Source organism: Cryptosporidium muris, genomic scaffold, assembly GCF_000006515.1.
Source record: "Cryptosporidium muris RN66 scf_1106632373461 genomic scaffold, whole genome shotgun sequence".
Lineage (NCBI taxonomy): Eukaryota > Apicomplexa > Conoidasida > Eucoccidiorida > Cryptosporidiidae > Cryptosporidium > Cryptosporidium muris.
The window spans coordinates 552,952-566,755 of NW_002196576.1; the positions used below are offsets into that span (position 1 = coordinate 552,952).

The 13,804-nt window shown below is 24.2% G+C and overlaps 6 protein-coding genes across 6 annotated transcripts, besides 36 other annotated features; 2 read left to right on the forward strand and 4 right to left on the reverse strand.

Moving 5' to 3' along the window:
• Positions 1-48: part of a sequence feature (AT_rich) that runs on past the window's edge.
• A 197-nt stretch (positions 49-245) lies between these two features.
• Positions 246-410: a sequence feature (AT_rich).
• Positions 411-429: 19 nt separating this feature from the next.
• Positions 430-485: a sequence feature (AT_rich).
• A 61-nt stretch (positions 486-546) lies between these two features.
• Positions 547-618: a sequence feature (AT_rich).
• A 190-nt stretch (positions 619-808) lies between these two features.
• On the reverse strand, positions 809-1,038 carry CMU_002210 (60S ribosomal protein L39, putative; the record flags this gene model as incomplete). The annotated part of the gene is made up of 2 exons (XM_002141663.1): positions 809-857; positions 932-1,038. 2 exons carry the CDS (start codon positions 1,036-1,038, stop codon positions 809-811), a joined length of 156 nt encoding a protein of 51 aa, XP_002141699.1.
• Positions 1,039-1,190: 152 nt separating this feature from the next.
• Positions 1,191-1,226: a sequence feature (AT_rich).
• An 85-nt stretch (positions 1,227-1,311) lies between these two features.
• Positions 1,312-1,381: a sequence feature (AT_rich).
• A 97-nt stretch (positions 1,382-1,478) lies between these two features.
• Positions 1,479-1,531: a sequence feature (AT_rich).
• Positions 1,532-1,582: 51 nt separating this feature from the next.
• Positions 1,583-1,605: a sequence feature (AT_rich).
• Positions 1,606-2,070: 465 nt separating this feature from the next.
• On the reverse strand, positions 2,071-4,236 carry CMU_002220 (uncharacterized protein; the record flags this gene model as incomplete). The annotated part of the gene is made up of 1 exon (XM_002141664.1): positions 2,071-4,236. One exon carries the CDS (start codon positions 4,234-4,236, stop codon positions 2,071-2,073), a length of 2,166 nt encoding a protein of 721 aa, XP_002141700.1.
• Positions 4,237-4,514: 278 nt separating this feature from the next.
• Positions 4,515-4,538: a microsatellite.
• Positions 4,539-4,802: 264 nt separating this feature from the next.
• Positions 4,803-4,827: a sequence feature (AT_rich).
• Positions 4,828-4,844: 17 nt separating this feature from the next.
• Positions 4,845-4,953: a sequence feature (AT_rich).
• A 140-nt stretch (positions 4,954-5,093) lies between these two features.
• Positions 5,094-5,156: a sequence feature (AT_rich).
• Positions 5,157-5,173: 17 nt separating this feature from the next.
• Positions 5,174-5,204: a sequence feature (AT_rich).
• A 137-nt stretch (positions 5,205-5,341) lies between these two features.
• CMU_002230 (uncharacterized protein) lies at positions 5,342-7,180 on the forward strand (the record flags this gene model as incomplete). Its single annotated transcript, XM_002141665.1, has 1 exon — positions 5,342-7,180. One exon carries the CDS (start codon positions 5,342-5,344, stop codon positions 7,178-7,180), a length of 1,839 nt encoding a protein of 612 aa, XP_002141701.1.
• Positions 5,590-5,646: a sequence feature (AT_rich).
• Positions 5,808-5,923: a sequence feature (AT_rich).
• Positions 6,211-6,325: a sequence feature (AT_rich).
• Positions 7,140-7,416: a sequence feature (AT_rich).
• A 33-nt stretch (positions 7,417-7,449) lies between these two features.
• Positions 7,450-8,271, reverse strand: CMU_002240 (armadillo/beta-catenin-like repeat family protein; the record flags this gene model as incomplete). The annotated part of the gene is made up of 1 exon (XM_002141666.1): positions 7,450-8,271. One exon carries the CDS (start codon positions 8,269-8,271, stop codon positions 7,450-7,452), a length of 822 nt encoding a protein of 273 aa, XP_002141702.1.
• Positions 8,272-8,328: 57 nt separating this feature from the next.
• Positions 8,329-8,358: a sequence feature (AT_rich).
• A 154-nt stretch (positions 8,359-8,512) lies between these two features.
• Positions 8,513-8,603: a sequence feature (AT_rich).
• On the reverse strand, positions 8,538-9,359 carry CMU_002250 (dephospho-CoA kinase family protein; the record flags this gene model as incomplete). Its single annotated transcript, XM_002141667.1, has 4 exons — positions 8,538-8,997; positions 9,051-9,219; positions 9,244-9,259; positions 9,330-9,359. The coding sequence occupies 4 exons, from the start codon at positions 9,357-9,359 to the stop codon at positions 8,538-8,540; spliced, it is 675 nt and encodes a 224-aa protein (XP_002141703.1).
• Positions 8,696-8,716: a sequence feature (AT_rich).
• Positions 8,999-9,033: a sequence feature (AT_rich).
• Positions 9,221-9,378: a sequence feature (AT_rich).
• A 10-nt stretch (positions 9,379-9,388) lies between these two features.
• Positions 9,389-9,412: a sequence feature (AT_rich).
• Positions 9,413-9,427: 15 nt separating this feature from the next.
• Positions 9,428-9,456: a sequence feature (AT_rich).
• A 144-nt stretch (positions 9,457-9,600) lies between these two features.
• Positions 9,601-9,769: a sequence feature (AT_rich).
• A 43-nt stretch (positions 9,770-9,812) lies between these two features.
• Positions 9,813-9,850: a sequence feature (AT_rich).
• Positions 9,851-9,871: a microsatellite.
• Positions 9,872-9,930: 59 nt separating this feature from the next.
• Positions 9,931-10,003: a sequence feature (AT_rich).
• A 237-nt stretch (positions 10,004-10,240) lies between these two features.
• Positions 10,241-10,357: a sequence feature (AT_rich).
• A 958-nt stretch (positions 10,358-11,315) lies between these two features.
• Positions 11,316-11,403: a sequence feature (AT_rich).
• On the forward strand, positions 11,360-13,156 carry CMU_002260 (uncharacterized protein; the record flags this gene model as incomplete). Its single annotated transcript, XM_002141668.1, has 1 exon — positions 11,360-13,156. The coding sequence occupies one exon, from the start codon at positions 11,360-11,362 to the stop codon at positions 13,154-13,156; it is 1,797 nt and encodes a 598-aa protein (XP_002141704.1).
• Positions 12,624-12,804: a microsatellite.
• A 232-nt stretch (positions 13,157-13,388) lies between the features above and the next one.
• Positions 13,389-13,435: a sequence feature (AT_rich).
• Positions 13,436-13,459: 24 nt separating this feature from the next.
• Positions 13,460-13,566: a sequence feature (AT_rich).
• A 31-nt stretch (positions 13,567-13,597) lies between these two features.
• Positions 13,598-13,619: a sequence feature (AT_rich).
• A 107-nt stretch (positions 13,620-13,726) lies between these two features.
• Positions 13,727-13,748: a sequence feature (AT_rich).
• Positions 13,749-13,789: 41 nt separating this feature from the next.
• Positions 13,790-13,804: part of a sequence feature (AT_rich) that runs on past the window's edge.

Sequence of the window (13,804 nt, forward strand, 5' to 3'; positions counted from 1 at the left end):
ATGTATTAATACATTAAAATAATGAAATATAGTTTATTTTGAATTTAACTAGAAGTTATAAATATTGAATATACCTGATATTACAAAGTTGAAATAATAAATGTATTAAATTTGGAAATATGAATAATGGAACTATACCTATTGAATAAATTTAAATAGCTTCTTACTATAAAAGATATTACTAAAGGATTATATTCAAGAATATAAAGCGGAATAAAGTTTATAAATTAATGAACAATATAACCAATTTAATTATTTTTAATAAATTATTTTATTTATAATAATTATATAATTTATTGTAATATTATTTTTATTATAAAAATTTATTTTCCTAAATATTAATATTATTACAAAGTTATATATATATATATTGATAAAATTATTAGATTATAAAATAAGTTATTATTTATCAAGTATAACATCTTTCTGAATATATATTTAAATGATTTATTTTCATATTGTCATATAATTATATTCTTAATAATCAGAAATGCATACAATAGCTATTTTAAATTACTTATTAAGTCCAAAAATAAAGATATGCTCAAAATATTAAATTTTCTAGTTATATTATTATAATTTGAATATATGTTATATTATTAATTAATATAAATAATAGTGATATGAGATAGTGAATATAAAGTGAATTACTTATTATTCAACGTTTAAAATGAAATATTTACTGATTAAACTACTATACAATTTTATTAAATAGGGAGATATTCCATTAATACATATTGTTTATAGGTTGATAGATTCAGTAAATAGAATGATCTCAAATATTGTCTTTTAAAGTATAAAGAACAAATTAAAAACCAATTTTAGTTCTAAGCCAATGACGTCTCTTATTATTGTACCTATTAAGGATAACAAAAGATTATTTAATAAGAACATATTGGAATATTATAAGTTTTAAATAAAAAGAACTTACTTTATTTTGTTGTCTGTCTTCAAACGACACCAATGTGGAACTGGCTTATTTTGTTTCATCTTTTTACCAAGACGTCTCTTTAACATAAAACCTTTATTTGCACCCATTTATTAAAGTACAATTAATAATAATAAGATATTAGATATACTGAAGTTACTTTCTTTAAAAAATATTCTTAAATCTTGACCTTTAAGATTTCCCTCTCAATTTTTGCTTTATTTTATTAATAAGAGCAAATGTCTATTAGTACAGAGGTATGTATAAATAGATATTATATAATATTTGATTTAATTAAGCAGACAAATATATATGAATAAGGTAATAATTAAGCTATTAGACGTTATTGCGCTATTTAATGTAATTACACTAAATAGTAATACTTATTTAAGTTATAACTATTTTTATTAGATAAAATACTAGAAATTCTAATAGTAAATATTATTTTATATTGGATACCGCTTAATGGAGACAAGGAGGTACCTATTTGGTATTTTTGTGTGAGGCGCGTAGTTAATATATGATCAAAGATCTAGAAGATTTAGAATAGATATTTTAAAAAGTTAAATTAAGTATATTATTAATATCTAATAAATAATTTATCATTGAAAGGTACAAGTGTATATTATCAATATAATATACCTAAGGAATCACTTTATTAAATTAATATTTTATTAGTCAAATGTCCCTTTAATATGGAAAGTAGATTTGAAACGTAGATTCAATATAAATTATATCCACAAAGAGATCAAAATGATCAATTATTTCCAATGAAACTCAATTGTAATTATGAACTACAAAAATTATGATTATATTTAAACCTTCATATACAAAGGGAACAAAAATTGGAAATAGGATATAAAAATTCAAACTATCCTCAAATTGAAAATATAAGGATAATATATTTCTTTTAAATTCAAAAATGTAGACTTGTAATATTTCTTATTGTATATTAAATAAATAGTGTATATTTGAAGCTGATACTACCATCATATATTTAATAGTAAAATATTTAATTGGTAACTTTTTATTGTTATTTTATTACCAAAAAAAGTTAAGAAATCACTTGAAAATGAAATTTAGGGTATTTGGTTGTAATAAATTATTTAAGATATGATTCTCTATTATAAAAGTTTTCTTCTCTAATTGTCTGTTGCAATTAACTCTTGAATAGTTTCTATTTCAACTTCAATAACTTCCTCCTGTTCTTCCCATTGGAATGAATTAATAAGAGCCTCCTTAGATAAGAGCCATTCATGATATTCAGGTTGTTGAATCTTCCAAATATGAATCTTTTCTAATACTTGATTAAATTCATCTTCAATTTTCTTTCTCTTATTTAATATTGCATTACGTCTTTCAGACTTTATAGCTTCATCTTCAATATCAAATTTCTTGCTATAATCTTTAAGCTTCTTTGGTATTTCTTCCTGTTTCTCTAGTGATAAAAGTGAAGGTGGATGAGGTCTCCAAATAAATTGATAAAACATTTCCAATGGGGAATTGTATAATTGTCTTCCTTGGAAAGACCAGATAGTATACCCTGTTTCAGTACTATATTTATAAGCTCCTTCAGCAATTTTTGACTGAAAAGCTGTTGTAACATATCTTCCAGTAGGATCCCATTGTATTAAATTACACATAAAGTGTTCATCTTTTTGCAAAATATCAAATTTATTTTCACTTGTAAGTTGACAAAATGTTAGAGTACCCCCAGATCCTCCTAAAACAAAATAACTTCCTAATGGACTCCATTGAATTACATCAATTGAATTTGTTAAATTAAATGAAGTAACAAAATCAGTTTGTGTACTATTAACTTGATAAAATCTAAGACTTTGAGAATGGGTGTTATCATCAGAAACAACAATTGCAAATCTATTTGAACATTCCCAAGAAAAATAACGAACAGTTACCCCTTCTACATGAATAGTATCAACTGGTATATTCTTCTCTTTAACCCTAAATATTTCCAACTGAGTATATTCTTTTTTTGCCTTCTTTCCAGCTTTTCTAGATACAAGAGCTTTTAAACACATATAATGACCCTTAGGTTGCCAATAAACAGAGGCTTCACGGACATTAAACACATTCTTAATAGCTAATTCCTTTCTAGATGGAATAGAAAGCAATGTTAGACGTCCTGGAGTATCACCTCTCTCAGGACACCATACTGACAAATTATTCTCTTCAGGTGACCAATCAAAAAATTGTAATGCATATTTTAAAGGAGCTTTTCTACCAGTCTCTGGTTCTTCTATAAGATTCATTGTAGAAGATTCATATACAAATAATTCACTTTTATCTGAACAATAAGCCAAATAATTACCAGAAGGACTCCATAAAAAGAATTGGTTATCACTACCTTTCAGAGAAACTGAAGGAGTTGAAAAAGATCTAAGAAGTCTTCCCGATAAGACATGCCATATCCTAATAGCTCTATCATAACGTGTATCTGATGGTGAACCATCCCAAGTTAATAGATATTCTTCATTAGGACTAAAATCTATAAATTTAACATCCTTATGTTCAAATCTAACTTTTTTATCCCAATTATCACCACTCCATAATGCAACTCCTTGACGATGAAAAGTTACTAAATAAGATCCCATAGGACTCCATTGTACAGAAAAGTCAGTCCATACTCTTTTCCCTTCTTTTGCTCTTTCACCATCATATACTAATTCCGGTTTTCTTTGAATAGAATCATATGAATAAATTTCAGTAGAATTCTGATATCTAATTACAAAGTTCTCTTTACATCTGCTTTCCATTAACCAATCCCTAACGTCATCTCTAGCAAATAATGAAGGTGGTGGATATAAAGAGTGTAAATATTCAGTAGATACATCATCCTTACTGAGAATCTTCTCAATATCATCAAACATAAAAGTAATTAAACATGTTTGTTTATCAAAAGGAGCTTTTGATAATGCATGACAAGCAGCTTCAGCCTGGAAATTATTTTCGAATGTTAATAACCCAAAACCTAAAGTATTCCCATTTTCATCTTGAGGTATTTCTAATAAAAAATTTTCATTATATTCAATACGTCTCAATTTTAAAGTTTGATTCATAATTGTACGAACTGCTCTTACAAAACGATCATACTTATCTGCTTTTACAATAGGAAGGCCTGCTACAACAAAAGTTTTTGAAAATGACTCAGACAATACCAAAGGAGTTTCAATTTCCATACACTTGTTATTAACATACTCTTCAGAATTATTACCTACATCTGTAGAATCACTCAAATAATCAAGTAGTTCCACGTCTTCTCCTAGGTCCTCACGTGATACACGTAACATTGTACATCTATCTTCAAATTCTGCTTTATAACTTAAATGATCTAGACCCAATTAAATACAAGCAATATAAATTTACCAATGCTATTTCTACAAATTTAGCAAAAAAAGATCCTTATATATAATTCTCTCTATTACACTGATTTTTAAATTACCACTTAAATATGGCCTCCTAAATACGCTGAAGACGTGTTTACTTTTTACATTTGGCGCCAAATATGGTACCGATTATTTAAAAGGTTTATTTCTATTTCTTACTAACTTATTTTTAACTTATATAATATTTATTTATTTAGTTATTTATTATTATCCAATATTCACTTATTATTTCTTTATTGAATATGATGTTAATAAAGGCTCACTTTTTTTTTCTTTAATAAGTTATTCTAAATAGTTATCCTTTATTTAAAAAGAATAATACTAATATTGACTATTTTTAGTAATATTATACACTGAATTATTAGTGTCAACAATTATATTACTAGATTTAGTTTAAAAGTATGTAATATTATGAGCTATTTAGATCATATATACTATATAAATCTATATTGTTAAAACAAAGTCATTACTTTAAATTAAAATATAATATAAAATCCAGAATAAGTAATTCCTTTTAATATTATTATATATTAATAATTCAGATATTATTAAATATATTTTCAATATCTTATTAAAATTATTAAGATTTTAGTAATTAGTGTTAAACTAATTTTTAAAATAGAAGTTTAAAAAAAGAAAAAGAAGTTTGCATGCACACATGCAATACATGTATATATAACAGCTTTACAATAATACATGCAAAAGTCTTACTAGGATAAATACATTCGAGATTCTAAGGTTATTATATTAGCTTCAGTTTCAATAAAATATAACTAAAAATTAATGTATAACTTCAGAAATTATATATATATAATTTTTTTTTTCAACAGCTTGTTATATCTAAATATTATAAAGATTTAATTAAAAATAATCTGAAATTACAAAATTACTAATAAGAAAACTTATACATGCTATTATATTACAAAAGAACATTACAGGAAGCTTTTTATTTCTTATTAATATCACTAAGTTCTATATTAAATGTATTAAAAAATATCAACTTAAAAATATGGAAAAATCAAATAATAAACATAAAAAAAAGTCTATTGAATATTTATCTACATGGGAAGGCCTTTCAAAAATACAAGTTATAAGATTAATAATGCAAACTTTAGAACATTTAAACTTAAAGAAAAGTTTAAATTGTCTTATTTCTGAAACAACATTACATCCAATGACACCTTTGGTAACTAAATTTTACAATTATTTATTAAGATGTAATTGGGATCTAGCTTCTGAATATTTAACTAAAATTCCAATTAATAATATATTAAAACTTAAATGTAAATATATAATATTGGAAAATAAATTTATCGAACTATTTTTGATTAAAGGAACAATTTTAGAAAGCTTACAGTGCCTTAGACAACAATTATATCCATCTATATTTGATAATATTAGTACTAACAGAGTTCATAGATGTTGTAGAATGGTAATATATAATAAATCTAAAGAATTTTCAAGAATTTCCGAAGAATTAATAAAATTAAATATTTTAAAAGATGATAATAATTTTAATTTAAAATATATTACAAAAAAATCAATCAAATTATTTAAAAAATTGTTAATAAATAGAACAATAATTTTATTACCATCTTCTTTAATTATTGAACCAAATAGAATGGCAAAATTATTTAAACAAGCTATAGAAAGACAAATTCAATGCTGTACTTATCATAATGTAGTATTTTCAAAAGAAAATGAATTATTAAAAGATCACCATTGTTATATTCCATTATTACCAACTAAAAAAGTTTTGTCAATAGATGCTCATAAAGATGAAGTCTGGGGTCTTTCAATTAGTAATAATGTTTGTTTTTTTGCTACTTGTGGAAAAGATTCAACAGTTATAGTATGGGAAATATTCAATGAAAAATCAAATAATAAATCATATAAAAAAAAAATAAAAAGTGATAATGACTTTATATTTTTAACTAAATATAAACATAATGAAAATTTAATTTGGAAAATATCAAAAAAATATGTTTTAAAAGAACATAATAGTTCTGTTAATATTACTGTATGGTCTAATGATGATAAATATTTAGCTACTGTAAGTAGTGATAAGACATGTAGAATTTGGGATATTAGTTTAGGATCATGTATTTCAGTTTTAAAAGGACATCAAGAAAATGTTTGGTCTGTTTGTTGGATTCCTAATATTCAAAAATCATGCATTAATATATTTTCTGAAAGTGAAAAAAAGGTATTATATTGTTTATATATGTTAGTTACTGGTGGGTTTGATAAATCAGTTATACTTTGGGATGCTCTACAAGGTATTATTATATATAAATGGATTTTTTATGCTAATATACAAGATATTGGATGTACAATAGATGGATTTTATCTTATAATTGGATTTTCTAACAAAATCACTCGGGTAATTTCTTTAAAAAATTTTCAAGAAATATATAAGTTATCAGAAAATAATCTAATAAGTAGTATATCAACAAGTAAAATTACTAATAATGTTTTATTAAATATTTTTCATCAACAAAATCCATGTATTAAATTATGGAATATAGATACAAGGCAAAAAATTATGACATATTATGGTTATAAGCAAGGAAGATTTATTGTTAGATCTTCATTTGGTGGCCCTAATGAAATGTATATTCTTTGTGGTAGTGAAGATAATAAATTTTATATATGGAATCGTTCTTCTGGAATATTATTAAAAGTAGTATCTGGACATTCATCTACGGTTAGTGCAGTTATTTGGCCAAATACTCCATGGTTAATAACAGTTAGTGATGATACTACTATAGGAATATGGGTTTATCCAGAAAGTAAAAAAAGTCCTCAAAATAAATATAAATTTAAAAAAGTAATTAAAGAAGTATAACAAATCAATTTCAATTTAAAATAGTTATTAAATAAATTATTTTATAGTTCCTTTTTTTTTTAAATATTTACTAATCTATTTAGTATATAATAATATATTATTAAATAACAGATTTAAGATTATTGAAAGTACAATAGAATTTTTTTAAGAAAAAAAAAAAGTTATTAATCTAATTTATTTTTATAACTATTGTTAATATTATTACAAATAAATACATTATTTTATTAGAAAAATATGGAAACCCAAAAAATAGAAGAAAAAGAAGTCAATCATTCTGCTACTCTCGCAAGAAGGATTTCTGCTGCTTCAGATACATCTTTATTTGAACATGAAGCCAATATTTTCAATTTCTCAGCTACTCCAGCTTTTTTAACTGCCCTTGTATATTCTAATAATTCCTCATTTTGGTCAACAATAAAATCTTCAATATGATAAATGGCTTCTAATGGTGTATACCAACTTTCTGGTTTATCTATATTTTCTTTTGGTTTATTTAAAAGATTTATTAGAAGGGGAACCCCTCCTAAACGTAGAAATTCTTTTCTCTGACTATTTCCAAGAATAAATATATTTCTTGCAGTTTGTGCTGAAGCAGCACGTAATCCATCAATATCACTAGCCATACATTTAACTAAATAAGGTAAAACGCCACATTTGAACATTTCTAAACAACATCTAGCATTATTAACACTAAGAAATGAAAGTGCTACTACTGCAGCATCTATACGATCTTCTTCTTTACTCTTTAATAATTCTAATAAAGCAGGAATACCACCTTTCATTCTTATTTCATCCTTTAATTCAGGTTGACTATCTCTTGCAGCTAAGATAGCTAATTGGGTTGCAGCTAAAGCTCCAACAGTTCTAGGATCAGCAGCCCAAGGGTGCATTGGTTCATCTAATTTATCTATAGGTTGTGATGATTGTAATAATCCAATAAATGCTGCTATATCATGTTTATCATATGCTGCATCAAATTTAGATATATCATCAATATTATTAGCAGATTTCTCTATTTCTAATTGAGCCTTTTTTCTAGCTTCTTCATTATCTCTTCCAACGCAACACTCTCTAGCAAGTACATTACCCATTACAAAATTATATATTACATATGCTAATTTCTTATATTAATCCAAACAATTCTTAGGTATTTATATAAATATTAATATTATTAATTACAATAAAGATGAATCCTAATTCTAAAATTTTTAATACAAGGTAACAGAATATAAATTTAAGATTTATAGAAATTTTTTGCATTAAAACTCCTGTCGATTTTCCCGCCTTGCATGCAAAATAGCTTTAAATAAATAAGTGTTGAGAACCCTAAAGTTATTAAAACTATAATATTAGATTTTTAAAAAAAACATAAATTAAAAGCTTCAATAATAGAATATTTAAAATCTTTTATATTTGAATTATTCCATATAATTTTATCAGATAGTTTACATTTTGTTTTTATAGATAATTGAGAATATATCATTGAATTAGCTATATCTGAATCACAATTATCTCTATTAATTAAAAAATTATATTGCCGTTCTTCAGTAGTTGCAATTGTATATATAGGAGAACATATCCATGTAAATATTTTTGATTCAAATAGTAACGGTGATACAATAATAACATTAGATTTAAATAAAATTATTCTGTTCCAAATTAGGGTTTTTAGGGTTTCAATAAAAATATAATAATGTGTCATTTTATTTAATATTTTTCTTTTAGAATCATCTTTAAATACTATATATCTTAATTTTTGTCTATTTATTTCACCATTTTCAAGTAATATTTCATTACCAAATTTTTTAACAACAGATCTAAATTATATTAGAATTATATTAAATAATAAATATGAAATTAGAAAACTTACTTATATGCTGGATAATCTTTCATTAATATTTTGCGAGATATAATATCCATATCTATAATAGTGAAACCATATTGTTCTAAAAAATTTGTAGCTATTGTTTTGCCACAAGCAACTCCTCCAGTTAATCCTATAACAGATATCCTTTGGATTAAAAATAAAAAAGGAGTTACTAATATAATAATATTTAGATTACTAATAAAATATTTGTACTAAAAGTAAATTATAATATTTTAAAAATAAAGCATTAAAGATAATTAAAGGAATAATATATTTTCTTACCAATTGATATATAAAAATTAATATAATCATTTGACTTAATATATAATTAGGAAATCTCCTTAATTTTAAATTAATTAAATATACAAATATGGAGGAAGATAATATAAATACAAATTTTATTAAATATCCAAGTAACATTCAAAGAACAAAAGAAAAAAAAAAGATGTACAAATTGATTTAAGTAAAATATTGTGCTTTGTATCTACCGCAATATAATACTTAAAATTTTGCTTTAGAATTGTTCTCATTATTACAATATTACAATTAAACCTTTATAAAATAATAATAATAATAAATAAATAAATTATTTAAAAAGATCTTATATATTATGATTTTTACTATTAGAAAAGAGAATTCAAATACCTAAAATATTATGTATAATAATAGTACATTACTATTATCTAATTATTTAAAATTATAAGATTTTATTTACATTATTAGACAGAGAAGAAAGGATCGAATTTATTTGTTTGAAATTGATTCTTTTTTACTTTATTAAATAAATTAATATTTCTAAAAATTATATATATATATATATATATTATCCAGTCACTAATTAAATAAACTTAATTTCCACTAAAATAGAAAGAATAGTACTGTCTTATATTAAATTAGTATATATTCAATATTATACTATTTAAAAAAAAAATTAGACTCAATAATATTTTATTATAGTTCAATGTGTTAATAGTGGAATACTTAATTATACAAATATCTTGCTATTTTCCATCATATATAATTTACTATATAATACGGCTATAGATCATTATTTATAACTATTTGACTGAAAGTTATTTTCATATGAATTTTTTTTTGGGTTAATTAAGGTACTTGAGTACAATTGTAAAGATCCTATTCATATTTTATAATATTTCTTTATAGCTAACATAATTATATGAAACATATTGAACTTATTTAAATATACTTTAGAATTATTTTTGTATTATATTACAAATTTTATTGGAAATATCATATTACCCATTAATATATTTTTTAGTTAAATTAATAAAAAAAATAAAATTAATTATCTAACTCTTGAAGAGATTTCTTATAATACAAGTATAAATCACGGTGTTGTAATATGAATAAATACATTCTTTGTAATTTACTTTTTAGCTTTCTAACCCTTTCACTTTCCGTATTTTGATGAAAAGTAATAACTTTGTGATATTGGTTATAAAGATTAAAATAAGTACCAAATAAAGAATGAAATATATTATACTCTTCTTTCATAAATGTTCGAATTTTCATCTTGATCCTTTACACTTATTTTTTTCATACTCTATCTACTTTAGATTGACTCATAAACAGTGATTCCATAGTTTTATCTACTATTAAATTTTCAAATTTAACCATTTCTTCAAAGAAACAATGTGGATTAGGAGGTAAATTCATTGCTTCTTCAGTAACGGTTCTACCCGATTTCATGTGTGTATAACTACAACGAAATGGTACAAAGTCTAGTGTAAGAAGTGGATGAGGAATTTCTGAGGTAAGAATACAACTCTCAAGTGTTCTGTGACTATCAGGTACTTCATATTGAATAATCTGGTAGATCAGATAAATGACCGGGTTAATTATTAAACATTATGTTCTTCACAATAAGGGCTTCCATTCCATGTTACTTTTAATAATATATTGGATATCTCAGTATTTATATGAAGAGATAAAGTGTTATTGATACTGATATTGATATATAATACAAAAATTACGTACAGTTTCAAAAAGGTATACAATATTTCTACTAGAAAATCAAAATATAGTGACAATATTTTGGTTATTGAAAAAAAATTCTATTTATTTTAAAACAGAATAATATTTTGTATAAGGATTACAAATTACAAAAAAAAATATATCCAGTTTAATATTACCAATATTATCAAGATATTTCCGGCAAATCCTAAATTTTTCTTTTTCTTACTAAAATTATCAAAAATATCAAATTTCATTGGAGAACCCGGTATACAGTATTTCTCTAATTGGAAGATTTATTTATTTAGAAATATTATTTAATAAAGAATGATATATAAATGTCAATAAAAAAACTTATATATTTAATAATTTTATTTTATTTGATATCTGAAATAAATTGTAGTGAAACCTCAAATTCACCTATTAATAGTAACTTTTATCTAGGAATCCCATATATATTTGATAAGAGATGTTTAACGATTTTTCTTGAAGTATATAATCTTAATTTTGAGATATTTTCTTTAAGTAAGAGATTTAATTGGATTTTATCTGAACAAGCCATGTTGATTAATGTTGATTTATTTTCCAATCTTAGGAAGATGTACGCCTATTTACATAAAGCATCTCGAATCTATGACACAATGGCTGAATTTCAAGAATTAGGTATTACAAATCCTTTTGAATGTAGTATTGGTCCACTAAATAATCCAGCAAATATACTTTTAGAAAGTAATTCTTATATGATTCAAGCAGAAGTTGATAGCTTGGAATGTGCATGTAGATGTTTACAAACACAAGTACAAATATTAGAAGGAATAAAAGTGGGATACTGTATTTTCATACTTGAATTTATTCTATTTATTTCTGAAAGAGCTTGTTTTCTTCTTACAATTTTAGAATATATATTGGGTTTTTTACGAAATATTCTCTTTTATCATTTTGGTATTGGAGATGCTAGTTATATTAATACGCATAAATTAGGAGTTTTATTGGAATTACCTGGTATTATACAAGATGAATTATCTGCTAGTGAAGCTATTTCTACATTAATTGATTATATTTTGACAGGAGAGAACTTTGAACATTATTCTAATATGTATTATGATACTGATTTAGGTGAATTCGAATCTGGAATAAGTAGAACTCTATATTTACAACATAATATGATGTGTGAAGGAAAACAAATCGAAAATCCTTCTAATTCTGAAGACTCTAATCTATTTACTTCTCAGAAAATGGATATGGTACAAAGTAATGTAGATTCAAATGTTAAAGTAGAGTCTCCAGCGAATAGTGATGAAGAAATGATTAAAAAAAAAGTTAGTTCTGATTTAAATAATCGTAGGGGTCGAAGTCGTAGAACTCGTAGAACTCGTAGAACTCGTAGAGATCGTAGAGATCGTAGAGACCGTATTTCTAGTTCAAGCTCAAGTTCAAGTCCTGGTTCTGTTCCTGGTCATTATCCTTATCCTGATCCTGATCCTGGTCCTTGTAGTTCTACTTCTAGTTCAAGTTATAGTTCATGTTCAAGTCTTGATTATCGTAGTTCTACTTATAGTTCAAGTTATAGTCCTAGTAGTCATAGAAGTAGTAGTTCTATTTCTAGTTCAAGCCCTAGTCTTAGTCGTCGTAGAAGTTGTAGTTCTAGTTCAAGTTCAAGTTCTAACCCTAGTCGTCGCAGTTCTGGTTCTAGTTCAAGTTCAAGTTCAAATCCTAGTCTTAGTCGTCGTCGTAGTTCTGGTTCTAGTTCAAGTTCAAGTTCAAGTTCAAATCCTAGTCTTAGTCGTCGTCGTAGTTCTGGTTTTAGTTCAAGTTCAAGTTCAAATCCTAGTCTTAGTCGTCGTCGTAGTTCTGGTTTTAGTTCAAGTTCAAGTTCAAATCCTAGTCTTAGTCGTCGTCGTAGTTCTGGTTCTAGTTCAAGTTCAAGTTCTAGTCTTAGTCGTCGTAGTTCTAATTCTAGTTCAAGTCCTAGCTGTCATAGAAGTTACAGTTCAAGTTCAAGTTCAGGCTCAAGTTCTAGTCATCGTAGAAGTCATAGTTCTAGTTCTAGTCATCGCAGAAGTCGTAGTTCTAGTTCTAGTTCTAATTCTAGTTCAAATCCAAGTTTTGACCCTATTTGTCGTGGCTATAGTTAAACTAAAGTTTATGAAAGAGGTAGTTATGAAGATATCAGTAGAAATAATATGACTAGCAGAAAGTAATAGACAAATAAGAAAGTGTGTATTAAAGAATAAAGCAGTTTAAGATCAAATTATATAATACGTCAGTGTATTATTATGTAACTTGAGGCTTAATACCTAGTAAAAACCAATATATTGGAAGAAAAGGGAATATATTAAAAATACTTTGCTTTTTCTATCAATATGGTTTATATCAATATTTATTTTAATTCTCTTTTTTTATATTAATAATTACCCAACTAATTTTCATTACCAGTGAATAATTTTGAATATAAATTATATTTTCTTTTTTCTTTAATTTCTAAATCAAATATTTTATCTACTTAATATATATTTACAAAAATATTTTATACAAATAAATTTTACTTACTAATGATTGAAGTGTATACTATTTGCATTATTATTATAATAAAATAATCTATCTATTGGACTGAATAATATCATATTAACAATTATATTTCCAATATCTTAAAAGATGATTTATATATTTATCTAGTATTTGAACTACTATAGTATACTTTTTACTTTATATTAAAAATTTTTTTTTCTTTAAGAAAAAAAGTGCACTAATATAGTATTTGATCATAGAAAATTAGAATATTT